General features: G+C 36.1%; 1 protein-coding gene across 2 annotated transcripts in view; it reads left to right on the top strand.

Moving 5' to 3' along the window:
- DOPEY1 (dopey family member 1) overlaps positions 1-22,592 on the top strand; it is a 52,934-nt gene that overhangs the window by 965 nt on the left and 29,377 nt on the right. For both annotated transcript variants that reach the window (XM_023755180.1, XM_023755179.1), the window contains exons 3-10: positions 8,928-9,549; positions 10,188-10,462; positions 11,897-12,049; positions 14,181-14,281; positions 15,656-15,912; positions 17,890-19,879; positions 20,930-21,041; positions 21,147-21,329. In XM_023755180.1, coding sequence (XP_023610948.1) covers positions 8,928-9,549; positions 10,188-10,462; positions 11,897-12,049; positions 14,181-14,281; positions 15,656-15,912; positions 17,890-19,879; positions 20,930-21,041; positions 21,147-21,329 — 3,693 coding nt within the window. The remainder of the gene's footprint in view (positions 1-8,927; positions 9,550-10,187; positions 10,463-11,896; positions 12,050-14,180; positions 14,282-15,655; positions 15,913-17,889; positions 19,880-20,929; positions 21,042-21,146; positions 21,330-22,592) is intronic.

Raw genomic sequence — 22,592 nt, 5'->3', positions numbered from 1 at the left:
TCAAATGGCCTGGTCAGCGTGGCTCAGTTTGTTGGAGCATCGTCCCATACACCAAAGGTGGCATGTTTGATTCCTGGTCAGGAAACATACCCAGGTTGTGGGTTCCATCCCCAGTTGCCGGTCTGTACAGGAGGCAGCCAATAGATGTGTCTCTCATGTCAATCTCTCTCTCTCTCTCTCTCTCTCTCTCTCTCTCTCTCTCTCTCTCTTCTCTCCCTCTCTCTCCCTCCCTCCCCCCCTCCTCACTCCCTTCCACTCTCTCTAGAAATCAATGGAAAAAAATATCCTCAGGTGAGAATTAAAAAAACACAAAAATAAACATAAGTGATAAAATTAATTCTAGTACATACTGTATTACTGTAATAATTTCATAGCCACATCCTGTTGCTCTTGCAATGAGCACAAGTGTTGCGAGTATCCACTTAAGACGTGTGACACTAATCATCTAATATCTCTGTGTAAGCGGCTTGTCTACAGTAATTGCATATTGAAGTAAAAAAGTGATCTCTCATAGTTCTTGCGTATCTTTTATCATGTTTAGTGCTATACCATAAGCCTTGAATAACACCATGAGACTCATAGATAATGCCACTGATGATACTGGAAGTACTCCCAAGAAGCAGAGAAAAGTCATGACATTACAAGACAAAATTGGTATGTTTCGTAGATTGAGATCTGCAGCTGTGTTTGCCGCCATTTCAAGATAAATGAATCCAGTGTTAAGACCATTGTTTAATTGTTTAAAAAAAAAAAAAAAAGAAAATTTGTGAAGCAGCCACTATACCTGTGCCAGCAGAAGCAAACCAAACCCCTTGCAAATATCTTATCTCTTATTGAAAATGCAGCTTTTATGTGGGTGCAAGATTGCTATAAGAAAGGCATACCTCTAATATTAATCAAGAAAAGTGAAGTCATTATGTGACAAATTAAAGTGAAAGGAAGGTGAAGGCTCTAAAGCTGGAGAATTATTTTATTTATTCATTTAAAATCTTTATTATTGAAAATATTACACATGTCCCCTTTTTACTTCATTGACCCCTTCTAGCCCGCCTCCCTGCCCCAGGCCTTTATCACCCTACAGTCTGTGTCCATGGATTACGAATATATGCATACAAGTTCTTTGGTTGATCTCTTCCCACCCTCCCACCTATCCTTTGCCTTCCCTCTGAGATTCGACAGTCTGTTCCATGCTTCTGTGTCTCTGGATCTGTTTTGTTTATTAGATGTGACATAGAAGTGAGAACATGTGATACTTATCTTTCTCTGACTGGCTTATTTTGCTTAGCATAATACTCTCCAGGTCCTTCCATGAAGCTGGAGAATAATTTTAGAAAGAGGTTTGGTTTAAAAAAATGTCAAGATAATAGCAGAAGCAGTTTCTGCCAACCAAGAGGCAGCAGATGAGATCCTAGACACTATTAAGAAAATCATGGGGGAGAAAGAATACCTGCCTGACAGGTTTTTAATGCAGACGAAAATGCCATATTCTGGGGAAATACACCCCCAAAGGACATTTATTACTGAGGAAGAGATGTGAGCACCAGGTATTAAGACAGGAAGGGAAAGGCTAACATTACTCTTGTGCAAATACAGTCAGGTTTATGATCAGGACTGCCTTTGTCTATAAAGCTGCTGAACCCTGAGCCTTCAATGAGGAAGATAAACACCAGCTGCCGGTCTTTTCACTGTATAATGAGAAGACTTGAACAACAAGAACCCTTTCTCTGCATTGGTTCCATCGCTGCTTTGTCCCTTACCTTGCCAGTAAGGGACTACCTTTTAAAGTTTGTTTGACATTGGACAATGCCTCTGACCACCCAGAGCCCCATCCATTCAATATCAAAAGTCTGGAAGTGTCTACTGCCCTCAAACACAATGTCTCCAATTCAGCCTCTAGGTCGGGAGGTCATGAGGACCTTTAAGGCCATTACAAAGGGTACTTTATGGGAAGGATTGTCAGTGCTATGGAAGAGAAGAGAACCTTGATAGAACATCATGAATGTCAGGAAGGATTACACCATTGAAGATGCCATCATTGTTATGTAAAAAGCTGTGAAAGCCATCAAGCCTGAAACTATAAATTTCTACTGGAGAAAACTGTTCCCTGATGTTGTGAGTGACTTCACAGGATTTAAGACAGAGTCAATCAAGGAAATCATGAAATATATTGTGAATATGGCAAAAAAGGGGGGTGAAGGGTTTCAACATATGAATCTTGGAGAAATTCAAGAATAAATAGACACCACACCAGAGGAATTGACGGAAGATAACTTGATGGAGATGAGTGCTCTGGACTAGCAATGCCAGACAAGGAGGAGAAGGAGATAGAAGCAGCAGTGCCAGAAAACAAATTGACATTAGACGGTTTGGCACAAGGGTTTCACTTATTTAAGACTACGCTTGACTTCTTTTATGATATAGGCCCTTCTATGATACAGGTGCTTAAAACTAAATAAAGCACACGATGAAAGGATTGGTACCGTATGGAAACATTTTTAGAGAAATGAAAAGGAAAAGGTCAGGAATTGCAATGTATTTCTGTAAAGTTTTACCAACCTCCCTGCCTCCCCTTCCATTCCTTCCACCCGTTCCACCTCTTTTGCACCTGAAACAGCAAGACCAACCTCTCTTCTTCCTCCTCCTAAGCCTACTCAATGTGAAGATGAGGATGAAGACATTTATGATGTTCCATGTCCAATTAATGAATAGTAGCTAATCATCATGTCATGGAGTTTATAAACTTATCTATTGTATATGTGTCTTCATGTGAAAATTTAATAACTGCACAACAACTGTATGATAACCTTGTGTGGATGACTTGTATGAAAGTGGATAGCTTATCCTTGCATAGGCATAAGGTGAATAATATTTAATAAATTAATAATATATTCTCTTACTGTTTTATAAGTTTGCTTTCAAATAATTACATTACTTACATTATGCTCCTTTCCTGTAATTGAAGAAACTGCTTATCAGCCAATCATCAGAGGTAAGTGGTTTTATTTTTAAAATGTAACAATATTTCCATTTCTGTATTATGAATATGACTGTAATACTGTATGCCATAAAATTTTATAGTGATTTATTCATTAGTATATAGGCTAGGCTACCATGAAGCAATCATATCAATGACTCTAAGCTACCATAAAGCAGTGGTGTTGATGCTGCTTTGTGGTCAATGTATGAATTGTTATACCAGTGGATAATTATGAATTTCTTCTTCACATTATCTTTTCATTTTTGATGTCCAATGTTATTAATATATGTAAGATCTACAATGTGTTGTGTTATATGTGATAATGTTGGTATAGGTATTGACAGATGGTGCAAACTTACACTGTCCAAAAATACAGTCTAGCCCAGCCAGCGTGGCTCAGTGATTGAGCTTCTACCTATGAACCAGGAGGTCATGGTTCGATTCCCTGTGTGTGCCCAGGTGTAGGCCGGTCCCAGTGTGGGGCGTGCAGGAAGTGGCCAATCAATGATTCTCTCTCACTGATGTTTCTGTCTGTCTCTGTCTCTCCTTTACTCTCTGAAATCAATAAAAATATATTTTTTAAAAATACAGTATAATACTGTATATGTATTTTTCTTATGGCTTCTTAACATTTTCTTTTCTCTAGTTTATTGTAAGAACATAGTATATACTACATATAACATACAAACAAGTGCTAATAGACTTGTTTCTGTTATCTGTAAGGTTTCCTGTCAACACTGGGCTATTAGTAGTTAAGTTTTGGGGAGAGGCAAAAATTATACATGTATTTCAACTGTTTATGGGTCAGGGGGTTGACATCTCCCCTCTCCCTATGTTGTTCAAGGGTCAACTGTTTATTTCTTCAAAGCAGAATAATATCTGAGTAAAGTCATATACCAAACGATTTAGTGAATCTTGCATAGATCCAAATGTGTGGCAGTAGACCATTATCTAGACTTTGGCTCTAGTGCAATTTAACTGTTTATATCAACACTTTCCAATAGAAATATAATGCCAGCAACATATGTAATTTTAAAATTTCTGGTAGCCACTTTTATTTATTTATTTTTTTCATCCTCACTTGATATTTTTTTCATTGATTTTTTTCTTAGAGAGTGGAAGGAAGAGAGGAGGGGGAAAGAGAAAGAGAAAGAAACATTGGTGTAAGAGAGACACATTGATTGGTTGCTTCCCCCATGATCCCTGACCGGGGCCTGGGATTGAACCTGTAAGCAAGGCACATGCCCTTGACTGGGAATCAAACCTGAGACACTTTGTTCTATGGGCCGATGCCAATGCTCTAACCTCTGAACCAAACTGACCAGGGCTCTGGTAGTCATTTTTAAATAGTAAAAAGAAACAGGAAAAAATAATTTTAATTATATTTTATTTAGGCCTTTCTAGATAATTTATTATGATTTCAACATGTAATCATAAAATTGATGTAATATAAAAAGTTAGATATTTTACATTCTTTTTTGTACTGTTTTCAAAATTTCAGTGTGTATTTTGCACTTTAGCATATCTTTGTTCAAATTCTAAATTTTTTTCAAAAACACTTGAAATAAGAAAATTTAGTACCTCTGTCAGATCAGCTACATTACAAGTGCTCAGTAGCCACATGTTTATAATCTAAACTTTACTGGTCCTTTCATATGTATACAGTAGGTTTTTTACATGCTCTTCTTGAAATACAGAATCTCTTCTAGATTCATAATGCTTACTCTATGACATTGAATAGAATTATAATGATTTTAATCTAGCACTAGTAACATACTTAAACTCCTGCAAAACATCTATGGCAACATCAGTAATTCAAAAGCTTTCAAGTTTATGATATTAAAATATTTTTAGCAAAAATTAACAAAAATATTAATGAAATTATATAGTTACAGTGGCACTATCTTACAATAAAGATTTTAAAATTTCTGGCATACAAGGTTTGTTACCTAAATCCAGGATTTGTGGAGTTGCCCTTGTTTTTTTTGTCAGTTGCTTTTTTATTGTTCAGCCAGGAAAAATATATTATCAGGACAATTTCATACAATTTTTATCACCAACTAATAGTCCTAAAACTTTTCTTGGTCCTTCTAAATATATCGATCTTCATATATGAAATGATCATTACTGACCCTCAATCAATTTAAATATATCCAGGATTATCTTACATAAACTAAAACCTGTCTCTGACTTTCCTTCCTACTGCTTATTTATATGTGACATTCTGTTATGATATGATTCTATTGTTGGGAAATTCATTTTGTTTGTTTTTTTTCCTTAATGTATGCCTCTTGGATCTTAGAAATAAAACTAGAATAAGTATTAACTGCTTTTGAAGCTTTGCTATTTATATAAATGAGATTAGTGAGAGTAGGGAAAGGACCTGAACATTCTTTCAGCATATTTAAATATATGAATATTTACTATGTAGAAAACATCTGGAGGCACTTATTGATGATTAACGGTAAGGTATTGGGAACATCAATTTTTAGTAATGAAATACAATTAAATAATATACTTTTAAAAATATATAATGGTTCATTAACCTTAGCATATGCTCCTCTCTCTGTCTCTGTCTCTCTCTCCCCTACTCCCTTCCTATTGCTCCCCACCACCACCTCTGTCTCTGGTTTTCTTCTATGTTCCCAGGGCTTATATCTTCTTTCCAATTTTTTACTGAAGTACAATGGTGGTATCTTCACTGAGATGTCTGAATATTGATCATATTTGAAAGCTGAGGGTATTTTCTGTAAATAAGTCTCGCCCTAACCGGTTTGGCTCAGTGGATAGAGTGTCGGCCTGCGAACTGAAAGGTCCCAGGTTCAATTCTGGTCAAGGGCATGTACCTTGGTTGCGGGCACATCCCCAGTAGGAGGTGTGCAGGAGGCAGCTGATCGATGTTTCTCTCTCATTGATGTTTCTAACTCTCTATCCCTCTCCCTTCCTCTCTGTAAAAAATCAATAAAATATATATATATTTAAAAAATTATAAGTCTCTATGCTCTTAAAACATTTAAAAAAAAATCAGTGTATTGGATCTCTATACCCAAATGCCCAAAACATGTTATTTCTATTTTCAGAAAAATTTTATTATAAAATAATCTGAAGTCTAGTTATGTAATATAGACCATACAACTAAATATTATAAATGTATGCAAGTTTAATTGAATTTTGTGGCTTGAATTCTAGTAATTTAATATCCATTGTTTTTTGATCTTTAAAAAAGATCAATACAGAAATGACTTTACACTAAAACTAATGACAATTCTACCATTTAAATAATACATTTAAAAAAGTGTATTAATACATGATTTTAGATGATTGTTAACCTTTCAGAAAATTGATAAGGTCATTATGATAGCCATCTCTAACTTTGGCATTATAATATGAAAATTTCATACTGTTACAGATAAAGTGATATTATATGGTGATAAGAGCTATGAAGATTAGAATCACCTAATTGAGCTCTTCTAACTAATAAATTTATTTGTTGTAACCTTGGGCAAGTTTTTTGGGGGTTGTTTTTGTTGTTGTTAATCCTCACCTGAGGATATTTTTCCAGTGATTTTTAGAGAGAGTAAGGGACGGGGAGAGACAGAGAGAGAGAAACATTGATGTGAGAGAGACACACTCACACCTACCAGGGTTGGGGATCAAGCCTGCAACCAAGGTACCTGCTCTTGACCAGAATCTAATTGATCCCGGGACCCTTCAGTCTGTGGGCTGATGCTCTATCCACTGAGCCAAACTGGCTGCAGTGGTCAGCAAACTGCGGATCCGCAAACCGCGGCTCGCGAGCCACATGAGGCTCTTGGGCCCCTTGAGTGTGGCTCTTCCACAAAATACCACCTGTGGGCACGCACATACAGAGCGATTGAAACTTTGTGGCCCATGCGCAGAAGTCGGTATTTTGTGGAAGAGCCAGTATTTTGTGGAAGAGCCACACTGAAGGGGCCAAGGAGCCCCATGTGGCTCACGAGCCGCGGTTTGCTGACCATGGGGCTAGGGCAAGTTTGTTGTTGTTTTTGTTGTTTTAATTTATCTTTTAACTCCCCAGAGCCTAAGTTTTCTTATCTTTGAAATAGAGAATATAGCCTGTTTTCATTCATTCACTAATGCTGGGTATCCAGAGGTTGAACTAGGCACAGTCTCTGCCCTCTCTACCCTTTCTTTCTAGGAGACAGACATTAAACAAATAATTACACATTTAATTACAGTTGTGATGAATGTATGAAGGAAAATATGAGTGGTAGAAATATGGATCTGATCTAGATTGGGGGTCAAGAAGGCTTTCTTGAGAAAGGATTGAGTGAAACCCCAAAGGAATTTAGGGTATGAGTGAGGAAGAAAGAAGAGAACATTTGCTAGAGGAAAGAACATTTACTCATTGCAGACAGTGCAGGGGAGATCCAGCTCTTGAGGTAGGCAGGAGCCAGGTCTTACAGAGCTTATTCACTGTACTAAGGCTTTTACTCTTTATCTTAGGAACACACTCAAGGGAAAAAGGCAAGTGACATAATCAGATTTGTGTGTGAGAAAAATTACTCTGGCTGCAGTGTGGAGTGTGGATTTAGAAACAAAAATAGGTGTGGGGAGACCTGCAGTAGTGCTGGTGAGAAGTGGTGGTAACGTGCTAAGATGGGGGAGTTAAGACAGAGAAATGGATGGATTAGCCAGGTATAGGTAGTAGTAATGGATCGGTAAGGGTAATGAGTAATTACTAACATTTATTGAATGTCTATTAAGTGTCAGGTATTATGCCAGGTACTTTATATATCCTGTCTTACTTAAGCCTCATAGCAACTGTAAAATGTAGGAATTATTGTCATGTCATTTATACAAATTAGGAGACTAAGGTTTGAAGTTAAAGAACTTCCCAAGCTAGTAAGTGGCAGAGCCTTAGCTGACTAATGGCCAGCACCCTTAACCACTATACTGAAGTGGATGTAAAAGAAGTGTGGAGGAGAGGTGGACAAGGTTCCAAGAATCCCCCCTAGGTTTCTGCCTTCCTGGGTTGATGAATGGTGGTCTGATTCACTGAAGCAAGGAACATTGGGTGAGGCCACACTTTGTGGCAGCAGAGCATTGAGTACTTATCTTTAGAGATCTTACTCAAATTCAAATGATGCTCTGGCACAATTTCCCAAAGAACTCATGCTGAGACTCTTGTTTACTTGCACTAGGCCAGAAAATATGCATAATGATCTGTACTTAGTCTTATCATAGGGAGGGGAACAGTCTACCCATTCCCGCTGTACTGCAGTAGCTGCTTCATTTTTTAATTTATATTTTAATTAATTGTTTCCTATCTTGTCCTCTAGATTATAAACTATTCCTTTAATTCCTAGTACCCAATACAGTGTCTGGCACATAATGTAGGTCCAGTAACTGTTTACTGAAAGAATGTAAGAATGTTAATAGCAAACATTTAGATAGTACTTTATACTTTTCAGACAAATTTCACACTCATGAGGTCCTAAACAGATGACCTATTAGATTTAGTTCTAATTCTTTTTCCTTACATTGTTTAGACATTAGGAAAGTTACATTATTTAGACATTAGGAAAATTACATTATTTAGACATTAGGAAAGTGTTTTCATGAAGTAGATTGAATAAATTCTTAGTCTTTTGAAAAAAAGGATATGAATCTTAGAAATTTGTACATTCACATATTTTGCCCTGATGAACATAACTTTATGCTATGCATATGGTGAAAAATATTTACTGAATGAGTTAAATTGACATATTCATTAGAACCATATCCATATTTCCTATTGATTATCATAGACATATAAATCAATTGTAGAAACTATTTTAAGATTTAACTGAATATATAAAGTTGTGAATAGGAATCTAAAATTGACTTTTCTCCAAATATGGTCATTTCTAATTTTTAATTCCTAATATATACATTTAGCTACTAAGCAGTTCTTTTTCATCTCTACCAGGTATCATCAGTTACTCTTGAAAATCCTACTGAAGTGTTTGAAGATGGAGAAAATCCACCAAGTAGTCAGTCATCAGAGAGTGGATTCACTGAGTTTATACAGTATCAAGCAGATCGAACTGACGACATTGACAGAGAACTGAGTGAGGGGCAGGGAGCAGCTGCCATCCCAATTGGTAGCACATCCTCTGAGACAGAAACGGCTTCCACTGTGGGATCTGAAGAAACCATCATCCAGCCTGCCTCCCTAGTCACTCAGGGGACAGCAACCCGAGGTGGGAAGACAGTCCAAAAGACTGCAATGCAGTGCTGCTTGGAGTATGTCCAGCAGTTTCTCACCAGACTTATCAACCTCTACATTGTTCAGAGTAACTCTTTCTCACAAGCTTTGGCTACAGAGCATCATGGGGATCTCAGCCGAGAGCAAGGAGACACTTCAAAATGGGACAGGGATTCACATGGAGATGTAAAAGACAGAAATATAAGTAAACAGAAAACTTCCAAAGAATACCTTTCTGCCTTCCTTGCTGCCTGCCAGCTCTTCCTGGAGTGCTCAAGTTTTCCAGTTTACATTGCAGACGGGAACCATACCTCAGAGTTACATTCTGAACAGTCAGAGACCGGTAAGGTAGTTTGTTTTATTCATATTCAAAAATTTTCTGTGGCATGCTATTTTTTTTAACCCAGGAGTACTCAGATATTAAAACTGAGGTATGTTTGACAGTTAATTTTTTAAGGTGTTTTTTAATTTGTAGATTTTCTTCAAATGAAATGCTGTCATGGGGAGATTATGTTGGAAAAGTTATGATTTTGAAGTCCAGTTTTCTTGCAAGTGAATAGAAACTAAGAAGGAAATTAACTCCATTCTTTGGAGACAATGAATCTAATATTTAGATCCACTGTTGTTTTTCTCACTGGTTTTCTTTATTATGACTAGTATATGTATTTACCTTCATGTAAATTTTTATGTATACACACAGTTCAGTGATTACTACATAATGTTTGACTAATACACAATCTCAGTACAGGAAAACAGATTGTATGACTTGCCATAAGAAAACTACATATGAAAAACAAGTTTATGACAGTCTTGTTATTGCTGTATTTTCTAGTCTAGTTGGGAAGCCATTGGTTTTGTTAACAGATCAAGACCTAAAGATAGTAAGTAGAGGAGCTTTGTTATTTTAAATTAACTGGAGAGTTAGAGTATGTATGAAGGTTTAGTGTGATGAACTGTGTTGGCTTCCATCTTTTGTTTCAGACTGTGAGCATGTGCAGCCTCCACTGTGGCTCCAGACTCTAATGAATGCGTGCAACCAAGCAAGTGATTTCAGTGTGCAGAGTGTCGCTATCTCACTAGTCATGGACCTGGTGGGATTGACTCAGTCTGTGGTCATGGTCACTGGGGAAAACATCAACAGTGTGGAACCTGTGCAACCCTTAAGTCCAAACCAGGGAAGAGTAGCTGTGGTTATTAGACCGCCCCTCACTCCGGGCAATCTGAAGTACATAGCTGAGAAGACTGAATTTTTCAAGGTAAATTCTAACTACATACATGACTAAGGTGATACTTGACCTAGTTTGCATGGCAAAGACTTTAAAGATGAGCCCTGAGCGGTTTGGCTCAGTGGATAGAGCGTTGGCCTGTGGACTGAAGGGTCCCAGGTTCGATTCTGGTCAAGGGCATGTACCTTGGTTGCAGGCACATCCCCAGTAGGAGGTGTGCAGGAGGCAGCTGATCGATGTTTCTCTCTCATCGATGTTTCTGGCTCTCTATCCCTCTCCCTTCCTCTCTGTAAAAAATCAATAAAAATATATTTTAAAAAAAGACTTTAAAGATGATAATCAGGCTTAATTTAACACCTTAATATCGTACTATATAGAAAAAGATACACTTGATGTGTACTGCTTTGCCCATCTTGTTCCCACTTTTGTGTGGAGAAAAAAGATAAGGATGAGGGGAATATTAAGGTAAATAAAAGGCAATTATTAAAGCACTAAATCCATGGAGGAAATAATTTCAGCTAAAATTAAAACGGAAAAAGGAAAGCTCTATAGAGTAAAACTTATTTCCAGATGAAGTGGTTGTGGCACTTTGCTTTGTACAACTTAGCTCTTCAAAACTCCTAGGAAAAGTTTTTCTGACTGTATATTGTTTGCTTATCATCTGTGGTGTACGACGACATTTAGGAAAAATGTAGTCTTTAATTTCTGCAACAGTACAAATGATATTCTCTATATAGAAAGAACATCAAGTATACCTAGTATTTGCATTGTTTTACATCTTAAGCAGGTTTTTTTTATACATAAAAAAATTTAAACATTTCTTTATCTGCTTTCAAGTCATTGTGCCCTTCCAGATAGTTCCTGCTGCTGGATTAAAATTGATTTCTATAAGGTTGTGGTCATAAACCCTGATGATTGTACTTTTTTTTTCTTTTTTCTTTTTCTTTTTTGGAGGCACGGACGGGGTTGTACTTTTTTTTTTTTAACACTGTCATAGAGCAAGTGCTGTGTTAACACATACATGGAGCTCTGAAATACAGATGACCTACTTTATATGCCTTAAGTAGTTTGGGTATTTGGGCTATTTCACTTTGCAACATATCACTGTAAATATTAAGTATTCAGTGTGGGAGTTATTCCCTTTTAAGGATAATGTTTTCTAGCATCACTTTACTAAATGTCATTAAAATAGTGAAATGGGGATTTATTTTGGCTCTGCAGAAAGTGCTTACATGTCTGATGTTTAAAATATATATTATTAAAGGACTATCATCAGAGGTTCTAAGGGCCTGAATGACAGTAGGTAGGTGAAAGGTACACTTTTAAATCTCATCCCAGTGTCATAATGAGTATTAAAGACCTTCAAGTTCTGGCCGTCAGACTTGTATGTACCAGTAGGAAGTTTGTTAATGAGTTTTCATTCATGGTTTTATAATACTGTTACCTTTATCTCTTTTTCTACAGCACGTAGCTTTCACACTATGGGACCAGCTGGGAGATAGCACCCCTCAGCACCACCAAAAGAGTGTGGAGCTGTTCTACCAGTTACATAACTTGGTTCCTTCTTCCAGCATCTGTGAAGATGTGATAAGCCAGCAGTTAACTCATAAAGACAAGGTGACTTCTCTTATCCTGTGTCCACTCCCCATTCCTATTATAACAAATGTAAAGTTGGGAAACCCTATGAAAATGATTGCAGCTAGTATCTGAATAAGAGAAAATAGAGGTTTGTTCAGAGTGATTTTAATGTTTTTAAAATAAAGGTTCTATTCTTTTTAGAGGAAAGTTCTTTACAAAAGCATCAGTACAATGAAAAATCAAGTAACCCAAAATCAAATACTGGGTTTATTTCTTGGTATAGGACACCAGCTATGGGTAGTGATGATTAAGTTTTTTGCTGGTCCAAGTTCTAGACTCATTTCAAGAGGCCTCAGTGGCCTCAGTTGTGGTACTGATGGATACATTAATACATGGGAAATGAAATAATATGTGTCATTTACATTTATCAGCTACATAATGCTAATATGTGAGATTGTATTATTTTCATTACATTACATACCCAAAATAAGGATTTTGTATTCTAATGTATAGGACATGACACATAGGTCAGTTAGAGTAAAGATGTCTGAGTTACGAGTGAGTCTGAGAGGAAGTTGGGACACATTCTAATTGATCTCTTCCAGGTAACTTAATGAAGTATGTGGTCTTCCTGCACCGGTTCTGTAATATAAATTCAAGATTTTATTACGTAGCTTTTAGAAGTGAATTGCCCTAATTGAATAAAGCCTCAATTCTAGTGAGTTTGAATGGGTCATACTCAAAAAGGCTTTGTGTTGCCCTGGCTGGTTTGGCTCAGTGGATAGAGCATTGACCTGTGGACTGAAGGGTCCCGAGTTCAATTCTGGTCAAGGCACATGCCTGGATTGCGGGCCCTGTCCCCAGTAGGGGACGTACAGGAGGCAGCTGATCAATGATTTTCTCTCATCATTGATGTTTCTACCTCACTCTCCTTTCCTCTCTGAAATGAATAAAAATATATATATTTTAAAAACTAACAACAACAAGAAACATGATTAAAACAAAAAGGCATTGTGTTGAGTAAATGAAACATTTGGCAGGGTAGGGAAGTGGCAAACGGAGAAGAAAATGAAAAAGAATGAAAAGTTTATTACCAGGAAAAATGTTAAAATTCTATTTTAGCTGCAACACATTCTTTCAAAACTGTTCAGAAATAAAATTTTAAATAAAGCCTTATATTTTAATTAAATTTTGTTTTACATTACATTACATATATTTAGGACAAATTACATACCTGTTTACTTGTGCAACATTTAATTTGTAAAGAAATACTAAGTCCTGAATAAAGATACTTCACAGCCATCTAAAAAGTTAAAGTACCTTTATTATTTACTTTGTTTTTACATGTTTGTATTGGTTGATGTATAAACACAGGGTTTATAGGAAAAGCATTTATTATGCCCACAGAAAAAGCAAGCAATTCTCTGACCTATCACAAGCAATTTAAACAGTCCCAGGTTTAGGGGGGCTTTTACTTGAAGGATTCTACAAGTGCTAGAGAAAGACTATAAACATTTTAATAATATCACAATTTCTACTTGATTTACATTAATACATGTTCATTATCTAATACCAAACGCTGGTCTTTCTAAATAATTTATTTTTACATTGTTCTATTCATTATTATCTTAACACTTAAATCTTATTCAAATAATCCCAAAAATAGTGTAATATTTTTCTTGTACAAATAATGTTGTAGGTGTTTAAATTTTTTAATCAAATAAATCAGCTTTGTAAGTGATAAATTTATTTGGGATAAATATATAATTTCTGGGAGCAAAAGTAAATTGTATAGTACAACAAAATCAATTTTGACTACTTAAGTATTTATATCAAAATGAGGGGGAAAAGTACTTCCTATACTGAGAATATCATGAGGCATGCACATTATCAACACTTTTCCTTACAATAAGCTAGTAAACTGATTACCTCTCTGAATTGAATAATAATCAGGCAGCATAAGGTGATCCTTTATGTTTAATATTTTGTATTTATTTAGGTATTTTCTATGTTTCTACTTCCATGAAAAAATAGTTTATTGCAGTGTTTTGGAGTATCATGAGCATTGAACATAACATTCTCTCTTAAATAGCTCCTTTGATTTTTACTAAAATCACTGAATATCTTCAAAGGAAAGTAAAATAATGTAATCTCTTATATTCCTCCTCAGAAAATAAAGATGGAGGCGCATGCAAAGTTTGCAGTTCTTTGGCATCTAACAAGGGACCTCCATATAAATAAGTCTTCATCTTTTGCACGTTCTTTTGACAGGTTGGTTGCATTTTATATTCAGATTTTATCATCAGATATCTGAATGCCTCTTTTCTTGACTCCTTGGTTAGTTTGGCAGGGGTAGGCAATAGCAATGTACACATTTTATAAATAGAACTTATAAATTATTGTTAAAAATCTAAGCTACATTAAAATTCATGGCATTTTCATGTATCTACCAGATTTCATTTATCTGCCAGATTTGCCCTTTTTTGCCCTGGAGCACCCAGTGTCCCGCATTTATTGGATGACTGTTTATCAAGTCCCTATAATGTGAGAGGTGCCATGCCAGGTATCAGGATTACAGCAGTGGAGACAGCCTTCTTGAATCTGTAATCAAATTCAGTAACATGACATATAAACAATACATTGTATAAGTGTTTCTCTAGCAGTTACTCTCAATCTTTTGCCTGCACTGGTATTTATTAAAATCTAAAGCTAAAATACTGACAAATCGCTTTCATGGATTCAAAGAACTTATAGGTGCCTGAGAGTGGTTCTGAAATTTGTCTAGCCTATTTAGATGACTCATTCCCCAAATATGAGATTTGCATTGACTTCCAAGTAGATGCCACTTAAAAGTAGATTCATATAGTCTCACCAGCAGATTTCATAGAGGTGGCCACAAATCTATGTCTGAAGCCCAGCTCAGATCACATGTCTGCTCTACTGAATTTTATGTCAACTGGTGCTTTTCAAGCAGCATCACTATCTTTAAATGATCTGCTATTTAACTTCTATAACAGAGTAGGCCCTAGGTCTAGAAACTTTACAAATACCATCTCTAGTTTGACGACCACATTTCCTCATCGTACAAGTGAGCAGTGAAGGCCCAGAGAAGTTGTGACTTGCCCAAGAGCACATGTGAGATAAAATGAATGGCCCAGGTTTGAATCATGGGTATTCTGATCCAAACCATCCCTCATGCCTTGAATTAAGTGCATAGTTTTGATTCATAAAGAGAATGGGAACAGAGGAGCATGGACCAGCATAGAGGTAACATTGACTTGAATTGGAGAGGGTTCAGTATTTGGTGACAGGAATATGTTGCTAAAACAAGACCAATTTTGTAAGGCCTTTTAAAATTTTTTTATTCTTTACTATTTATCTTAAGAATAATGTATGCTTGTGAAATTTCAAGAACCTAAGTATCTACAAAAAGGGAAAAGACAGTTTTCTCCTTCTATTGTACCTACTGAGACTGTGGGATTAAGATTATTAAAATGCTGTGGTCAAAGTTATCCTGAAGTATGACTAGTTTAAAATGGTTAATTCAAAATAAGAAACACAACTTATAATGTTAATTTTAGAAAAGTTAAGAGTGTCACAGTAAAAGTAGGCATTTTGTTCTTTACTTATTTGTGTTTATTGTAGGTCACTGTTCATCATGTTAGATAGCCTTAACAGTATCGATGGTTCTACCAGCTCTGTGGGACAAGCCTGGCTGAACCAAGTTCTACAAAGACATGATATTGCAAGAGTTTTGGAGCCATTGCTATTGCTCCTGCTTCATCCCAAAACTCAGAGGGTTTCAGTGCAGCGTGTTCAAGCAGAACGTTATTGGAATAAGGCTTGTTATCCTGGAGAAGAAAGTGACAAGCATTTCATGGAAAATTTTGCATGTAGCAATGGTGAATATCACATGCAAGTAGAACAGCTCTATTTAGAGTTAAGTTTTTAAAATAAAGTGAGAGTTGAACACAACAGTGATTGACAAGAGAATTGAATGTGAGATTTTTTGCATGGGCTTATTTTCTCCCCTCTGCATGCACTAGCAGTGCTCATGTGGGCCATGTCTGTGTGTGCTTCGTCAGTGACCCTCTTAGAGGAGTTGGATCTCTTCTCAGTTGACTCTTCTTTCAAGGAGTAATCAGCACAGCATTGGTCAGAGACATCCTTCAGTTTTGATGGAAATACCTTTAGTTTTATTTTGCAATCCTAGTCCTACAAGGCTCTGCAGATACTTCACTAGGAATGTATAGTAAGCTTATAGTGCATATTTACATTTCATGAGTCATTTTCCTCATCTGTAAAATGGGAATCATAACCCACTTCTCAAGTCATATTTATGACATGTTTAGTGTAGTACTGGCATATTTTAAGTGATAAATATTTTTTTAAATTTTGTTTTATTGCTTAAAGTATTACAAAGAGTAGTACGTATGTCTCCTTTTTTTTACCCCCTTGACCTTCCCCCGGCCTCCCTTACCCCCCAGTGTCTTGTGCCCATTGGTTATGCTTATATGCATGCATACAAGTCCTTCGGTTGATCTCTTATCACCACTCCCCCAAATACTATTATTACTCTCTACAAACTGTTGGGTGAAGCCCTTTATAACACAGTATTGGATTAATTTATTATATGAAAGGGACAGAAAACTCTCACTTATATCATTTGTGTCTCAACAACCCTATGAGGTCAGCAATATAAAAGTAATTATACTGAGCAGGGAGCTGTTTCTTAGAAGGTTGTGCTATTTCAAAGGCTCACTGCTGGTAAGTGATGGAAGCTAGAACTAAACCATCCTGCTATTTCACTTTTAGTGTGTTTCTAGAGTCTTTGTTCCTTTCTCTAGATTCCTTTCCACTTCTTTCCCTGAATCTTCTAAAAAATGCCCTACCCTGCTAATTGCCAGAACTCCTATGTATTATCGCTTTACATACCATCAGTTCCAGCTTGTCTGCTGAATTCTCACCTCTCCTCTGAAATCAATCTCAGACCTCACCTGTGGTATCATGATGCGTTCCCTGAAAGTGATAGCATTTGGTTGGTACCATTCATTTGTAACTAAGCCTTCCATCCATTCTGAAAGAATTCCATCAATGTAGTATGCTCTCCAAAAAGCATAGAAATAGATTAATGTATTGGTGATCCCCCCGCTGATTTTAAGCTCTTTGGAGGGAACAATGTTGTCTTTTTCTTCTCTCACCCTCATTGTCTCTTGGTTTAGGGCAGTGGTTAGCAAACTCATTAGTCAACAGAGCCAAATATCAACAGTACAACGATTGAAATTTCTTTTGAGAGCCAAATTTTTAAATCTTAAATAGGTAGGTACATTGTTATAAACTTAATTAGGTTACTCCTAAGGCTTAGGAAGAGCCACACTCAAGGGGCCAAAGAGCCACATGTGGCTCGAGAGCCGCAGTTTGCTGACCACGGGTTTAGGGCATTACTCATACTAGATTATTCATAAACGTTTTTTGAATTTTATCAGAATCAAGGAGGTTGTATTTTTGTACTTCTCTTTAGCATAACACAGGGAGGAAAAGAACACTAAAATTTTGAACTGCAGTAAAAAAGGATGTCTTATTTGGGGATGAGGGCAAATTTTTATATTTTATCTGTGTTAAATGTGCTCTTCTGTTTAAGTTTAATTCAATCGAATAATAGGCCTTCTATTGTTGAATTGTGTTTATTAAATTCTAGTTAATAGTTATCTATATAATTTTCTAATTTAAAAAGTGTAAAATAGTAATAAAATATGATTTTAATAGTAAAATATAAGTAGGTTTTGAAATTAATGATTAAAGTTCTTGAGTTCAGTGTACATTTCTACATTTTCATTATTTTAAATTTTTTCTTCTTTACTATTTTTTTCATATACCAGTAAGCCAAATACAACTCATTGCATCTAAAGGAAATGGTGAAAAGCCGCTTACCGTGGACGAAATAGAGAACTTTAGTCTCACCGTCAATCCATTAAGTGACAGACTTTCCCTTCTAAGTACCAGCAGTGAGACAATTCCAATGGTTGTGTCTGATTTTGATCTTCCAGACCAACAGATAGAAATACTTCAGAGTTCTGACTCTGGATGTTCACAGTCCTCTGCTGGGGACAACCTGAGTTACGAAGTTGATCCTGAAAATGTAAATGCCCAAGAGGACTCTCAGATGCTGAACGCAAGCTCCCCAGATGATGATGTTCAGCAGGTAGTGTTTGACCTGATATGTAAAGTCGTAAGTGGCCTCGAAGCAGAATCAGCATCAACTACTTCTCAGTTAGAAATTGAAGCTATGCCCCCAAAGCACAGTGATGTGGATCCAGGCGAGGAGCCGATTAAAAGTGAAGATCAGTCCACTCAGCAGAGTCAGAGTACTTCGCTGAGTAATGAAAGTTCTCAGTTTCTCTCCGTGTCTGCAGAAGATGGCCGTGAGTGTATGGCAACTGGAATCTCCAGAAATAGCTCCTCACCTTGTATTTCCGAAACCACACATACCCCCCATGACTCTTCTGTTGGTTCCACAGAAACCAAATCTAGACAGAGGAGTCACAGTAGTATTCAGTTCAGCTTCAAAGAAAAATTATCAGAAAAAGTCTCAGAGAAAGAAACAATCGTTAAGGAGTCAGGCAAACAGCCAGGAGCAAAACCTAAAGTAAAACTTGCCAAGAAAAAGGATGACGACAAGAAAAAAACTTCAAATGAAAAACTCAAACAAACTAATGTGTTTTTTAGTGATGGTCTGGATTTAGAGAACTGGTATAGCTGTGGAGAGGGAGACATTTCTGAAATCGAGAGTGACATGGGTTCTCCAGGATCACGGAAATCTCCCAGTTTCAACATCCATCCTCTCTATCAGCATGTGCTCCTGTATCTCCAGTTGTATGACTCATCCAGGACTCTTTATGCTTTTTCTGCCATCAAAGCCATATTGAAAACTAACCCTACTGCTTTTGTAAATGCCATTTCAACCACTAGTATAAATAATGTGTATACCCCTCAGTTATCTCTGCTTCAGAATCTATTGGCCAGACACCGGATTTCTGTTATGGGCAAAGACTTTTATAGTCACATTCCAGTGGACTCAAATCATAACTTCAGGAGTTCTATGTACATAGAAATTCTCATTTCCCTCTGTTTATATTACATGCGTAGCCATTACCCAACTCATGTCAAGGTCACTGCACAAGATTTAATAGGCAATCGAAATATGCAGATGATGAGCATAGAAATTTTGACACTTCTCTTTACTGAGCTGGCAAAAGTAATAGAAAACTCAGCAAAGGGTTTCCCTAGTTTTATCTCTGATATGTTATCTAAGTGCAAAGTTCAGAAAGTAATTCTTCATTGTTTGCTGTCATCTATCTTTAGTGCACAGAAATGGCATAGTGAAAAGATGGCAGGTAAGAATGTGATTGCTGTGGAAGAAGGTTTCTCAGAGGACAGCCTTATCAATTTCTCAGAGGATGAGTTTGACAATGGTAGCACACTCCAGTCACAACTTCTTAAAGTTCTTCAGAGACTCATTGTTCTAGAACACTGGGTAATGACTGTCCCTGAAGAGAATGAAACAGGTTTTGATTTTGTTGTTTCTGATCTGGAACACATCAGTCCCCATCAGCCCATGACTTCTCTTCAGTATTTGCACGCTCAGCCAATCACATGCCAAGGCATGTTCCTCTGTGCAGTGATACGGGCCTTACATCAACACTGTGCTTGTAAGATGCATCCACAATGGATTGGTTTAATCACATCTACTCTGCCTTACATGGGAAAAGTTCTACAGAGAGTGGTTGTTTCTGTGACACTACAGCTTTGCAGAAATTTAGATAATCTAATTCAGCAGTACAAATATGAAACAGGATTATCTGATAGTAGGTAAGAGTTGATTTTTAACTTTGTTATAATTGACATTCATCACATATATAACTGCTTACTCATACAGAATGTCAGTCACAATTTGAGTAAATAAATTAGTGGGTATCACTAGATAGGTTACAAATAGTATGTTATTTTCACAAAGGAGAAAATTTAGCTTGAGGAGTAATAATTAAACAATGAAGATTGGGAAAGATAAGGAATGTTTAAACAGGCCTTTTTCCTCCTAAGGCATTGATGGCGAACCTTTTGAGCTCGGCGTGTCAGCATTTTGAAAAACCCTAACTTAACTCTGGTGCCGTGTCACATATAGAAATTTTTTTGATATTTGAAACCATAGTAAAACAAAGACTTATATTTTTGATATTTATTTTATATATTTAAATGCCATTTAACAAAGAAAAATCAACCAAAAAAATGAGTTTGCGTGTCACCTCTGACACGCGCGTCATAGGTTCGCCATCACTGTCTAAGGGCTGAAATTAATTCCGTTCTTCTGCTCTGAGCTGGCAAAAGTAATAGCCCAGTAAAGGGCTTCCCTAGTTTTATCTGAATGTTATCTAAGGGCAAATTAATTTCACACTAAATTAATTTAAAATTATAAATCTTTTTCTATCTGATTTTATTTCTTGTTTGGAGGATACATATTTAAAATTAGTCTGCCAAATGAGCCAGATGATTAGTAGACTAATTTCTAGTTTGTCTCCTGTATAACCTCAGCAACTACATGTAAAATATAAGAAAACTGCCGGTATTATATTCAATATTGATATGCCTGCCCTATACAGTTGCTGAAGATTTACTGGCATTGACTTTGTATAGAATGTCGTAGCCAAAAACAACTTTCGTACGTATAATGTGACTCATTTATTTTATAAATTAGGCCATAAAAGCTACTAATTTATTAACCAATTTATTATTTTAGTAATTTATTTATGTAATCTTTATTGAGCACTTACTATGTTCTTAGAACATGCTGGACATTTAATATTAATAAAATATGGACTTGTTTCTCAGAACTTATGTTCAAATGAATGCATTTTATTTCAGGCCTCTGTGGATGGCATCAATTATTCCACCAGATATGATTCTTATTCTTTTAGAAGGGATCACAGCCATTATCCATTACTGTTTGTTGGATCCTACTACACAATATCTCCAAGTAAGACTGCACAAATATTTTACTTTTTAAAAAAGATTATGAGATACAAGTCCCCATTTAAAAGCCTCAGTAAGTGATAATATGTTTTTCCCCCAACTTTAATAGCTTTGGGTCAATGTAGACCACAGACACTTGTATGAAGCCCGCAAAGGAATCCTCTCAATCCTTCATATGATCATGTCCTCTGTGACATTGCTTTGGAGCATACTGCATCAGGCTGATTCTTCGGAAAAGATGACTGTTGCTGCATCTGCTTCTGTTACCACTATTAATCTTGGAGCCACAAAGGTTAGAAATTCACACTTCACCTGGGGCTCAAGAGTCTGTTTTAGCACTTTCCCAGAGATTATATTCAGAATTTGTGAATAATTTGAGTAGTATGTATGGCACTCTAATGTATTGAATAATTAATTACCAAATAACTTTATGACACATCATAAAATTCTTCACCTATTTAAAGTACATGCAATATAGTGATTTTTTAAAACATATTTGAAGAGTAGTGAAACTATCACCACACTCTACTTTTCAAACATATCTATTACCAGAAAGATTCCGCATATCCATTTTCAGTCACTCCGTGTTCCTCCCCCTAACCTCCATACACTATTAATCTGTATTCTCTATATGTAGAGTTGCTTCTTCTGAGCATTTTGAATAAACGGAACCACGCATTATTTCATCTTTTGTATTTAGCTTCTTTTATATGACATAATGTTTTTGATGTTTATTCATATATATTAAACTTTGTTCCTTTTCAAAGGGCTTTAAAATTTTTATAGTTACCTAGTAATGAATTTTAAAGTAATCAAAAATTATGCAAAGGTATATTTGTAAGGCAAACAGAGAGATTCTAAACAATAAATAAGGAAATGGTTAAGTAAATTATTCTTTAGTGTTACATTATGTAGCTACTAATAATTGTACTTTTGAGAATTCTTAGTGGGTAGAAAAATGCTTAAAATTTTAGTGAAACAGGGATGTTACTTAGTTGAACAAATGCTGTATTTCCAGTCATGTAAAGAAAATAAATTTCTCTCAGAAAAAGGAATAAATTTCATGTGTTAATAGTGATAATCTCAGAATGATGGAATTAATGGTTGTTTTAAAAATACTGTTACATGTTTTCCAATTTTTCTACTTTATATTTAGAAGAAAATTATATGAATATTTAAAAGTGTGTTATGCTATGTCAGTTGTCACATTGACATTCCTCTATTATCTAGACCTGACTTCCTAGACTTGAGTCGTGGGAACATGTTTGTAATTGGGAAAAGGGGAAGGGTTAGAATCATGAGGAAAATTTTGTCTAAGTACTGATATTTGGATTAAACTGTGGTTTTTATTTTATTCAATTTTACTAAAATGTAAGACCCCTCTCCCTTTTAATAATGAATCTACATAAAACATAATTGAATTTCATGTATAGTTGCCCTTTGAGCCTCATGGGTTGGGGGCACTGATCCCCAGTGCATTGGAAAATCCATGAGTAACTTCTGTCTGCCCCCAAATTTTTCCCCCCTCAATGTTCATGGAGGTTTGATTCCAGGA

The sequence above is a fragment of the Myotis lucifugus genome, unplaced genomic scaffold, assembly GCF_000147115.1.
Source record: "Myotis lucifugus unplaced genomic scaffold, Myoluc2.0 scaffold_71, whole genome shotgun sequence".
Classification (NCBI taxonomy): domain Eukaryota; kingdom Metazoa; phylum Chordata; class Mammalia; order Chiroptera; family Vespertilionidae; genus Myotis; species Myotis lucifugus.
Note: the sequence above shows the minus strand (reverse complement) of the source record. Positions and strands in the feature narration are given on the sequence as shown.